Below are 2307 nucleotides of genomic sequence, written 5' to 3'. Positions count from 1 at the left end.
CAGATTTCCTGCTTCCAATTATTCAGGCATTATTTACTCACCTGAAATCTGTTATGTGGAAGTATTGTCTACTTTGTTCCAAATTTGGTTGGCATTTCTTCTCAGGTCCTACCTATATTTCCTGGCAGATTAGAGTTACTGATAACTTTGATTAGTTTTATTGTTGTAATTATCCTTTCACCATGGTGTCTAAAAATAGCACCTATCAATAATGAAATTATTTGTTAATTAATTACCAACTCAATTTCCTTTTTTTTTTTTAACATTCCCAATTCCTATAAATGTCCAGGAAAATCTCAAATGATTGTGTTGAGGGAGACTGTCTTGATGTGTTCATGAATTAAATATGAACACTCCCGTGTCTCAATGTAACATTTCCTGTTGCTGTGGTTTAAAAACTACCATTGTTTATTGGGTTCACAAAAGGTCCTTGTTAACTGACAGTCTCCAACTATATAAATGTCTGTTCCATTTTCTCAAATCCATTCTTCTATTGTGGTTATCATTACGTGTATTCAGTATATAGTTTTGTGATGAATTATGTCAACAAACATTCAAATGTTGAGGAGGCTTCCAGTCAAACAATGAGTATTCTTGGTTCATCATGTATTATTCTTCTAAAATAAATATCAATGCATTGTATGTAACCTTACTATTTAATTTTATGTCTATATTCAGGCAAGAGCTAAGCTTGAAATTTTTTCATTTATTATATAGTAGACATTTGGTCTCATTATTCATTACATATCTAACATTTGTGTTTGTTGAAAAACAAATATAAACAAAAGAAGGAAGTCCATCCAAGATGATGCTGTAATTTGGGAACAACTTGGCTGTTTATTGAATATTGTCTTTGCCTCCTTCTCTAGAAGATACACCAGCTACATGGAAGGAGAGAACCACACAGGCTTATCACAGTTTCTCCTCTTGGGTCTCTCGGAGGATCCTGAACTTCAGTCCTTCCTCTTTGGCCTGTTCCTGTTCATGTACCTGGTCACAGTGCTTGGGAACCTGCTCATCATCCTGGCCATCTGCTCTGACTCCCACCTCCACACTCCCATGTACTTCTTCCTCTCCAACCTGTCCTTCACTGACATCTGTTTCACCTCCACCACAGTCCCCAAGATGCTGGTGAACATCCATGCACATAGCAAAGATATTTCCTACATAGAGTGCCTCACTCAGACATATTATTGTATGGTTTTTGTTGGAATAGATGTTTTACTGCTGACCATAATGGCATATGACAGATTTGCAGCCATCTGCCACCCCCTGAACTATATAGTCATCATGAACCCCCGGTATTGTGGCCTTCTGGTTCTGATTTCTTGGCTTATTATATGCTGGGTGTCCCTGATTCATATTCTATTGATGAAGCAGCTGACCTTCTCCAAAGGCACTGAAATCCCACGTTTCTTTTGTGAAGTGGCTCAGCTTCTCAAGGTGGCCAGCTCTGATACTCTTGTCAATAACATCTTTATGTTTGTGGTAGCTGTTGTGCTGGGCATATTTTCTGTTACTGGAATTCTGTTCTCTTACTCTCAGATTGTCTCCTCCTTAATGAAGATGTCCTCTGTAAGCAAGTATAAAGCATTATCTACCTGTGGGTCTCACCTCTGTGTGGTCTCCTTGTTCTATGGAACAGGACTTGGAGTTTACCTCAGTTCTCCTGTGACTCACTCTCCCCAGAAAATCTCTATTTCCTCAGTGATGTACACTGTGGTCACCACCATGTTAAACCCCTTCATCTACAGCCTGCGGAACAAGGATGTGAAGCGGGCCCTGTGGAGACTCCTCAGCAGGGCAGGCTCTTGTCCCTGATGGATCACTGACCTCAGAACTAAGTGTAAGTTGTGTGCTCTAAAAGCAAGTGTTGTGGATTTCAACATCTTGGCTCATTTTCTCCCACAAAGGCCAGGCTGAATTTTTTGCTTTCCAGAATCACATATCCCTTGCTAATGTTTTTCCTCAAAAGTTTCCTCTGTAGTTCTATTTTAACATTTCTTCCCTATCCATGGTCCATAATGTATCAAGTTTGGTAACTTTTCTTACAGATATTCCTGAGACTTCTGACATGATGGAAATCAACTGCATTAACTACTGACATATTTTCTAAAAAATTAGTGCTGAAAACTTAATGTTCTTCACCTTAGTTTGCTTTCTTGTTTCCCCTGGAAGGAATGAAATAAAAACCATCAATGCAAAGTGTTTACCTCATTAGACATGTGTTTTTCTTTTTGCATGCACTACTTCATTTAGTCCTGAAGTCACTTCTTTTCTGTTTTTTCTCTAATTCACCCATTTTCC

At 38.6% G+C, this 2307-nt stretch overlaps 1 protein-coding gene across 1 annotated transcript; it reads left to right on the top strand.

Moving 5' to 3' along the window:
- The first annotated feature begins 885 nt into the window (after nt 1-885).
- Nucleotides 886-1821, top strand: LOC124969082 (olfactory receptor 7D4-like). The gene has a single exon (XM_047531906.1). The coding sequence runs from the start codon at nt 886-888 to the stop codon at nt 1819-1821; it is 936 nt and encodes a 311-aa protein (XP_047387862.1).
- Nucleotides 1822-2307: the final 486 nt, after the last annotated feature.

The sequence above is a fragment of the Sciurus carolinensis genome, chromosome 17, assembly GCF_902686445.1.
Source record: "Sciurus carolinensis chromosome 17, mSciCar1.2, whole genome shotgun sequence".
Taxonomy (NCBI): domain Eukaryota; kingdom Metazoa; phylum Chordata; class Mammalia; order Rodentia; family Sciuridae; genus Sciurus; species Sciurus carolinensis.
This window is presented reverse-complemented; position numbering and strand designations above follow the sequence as displayed.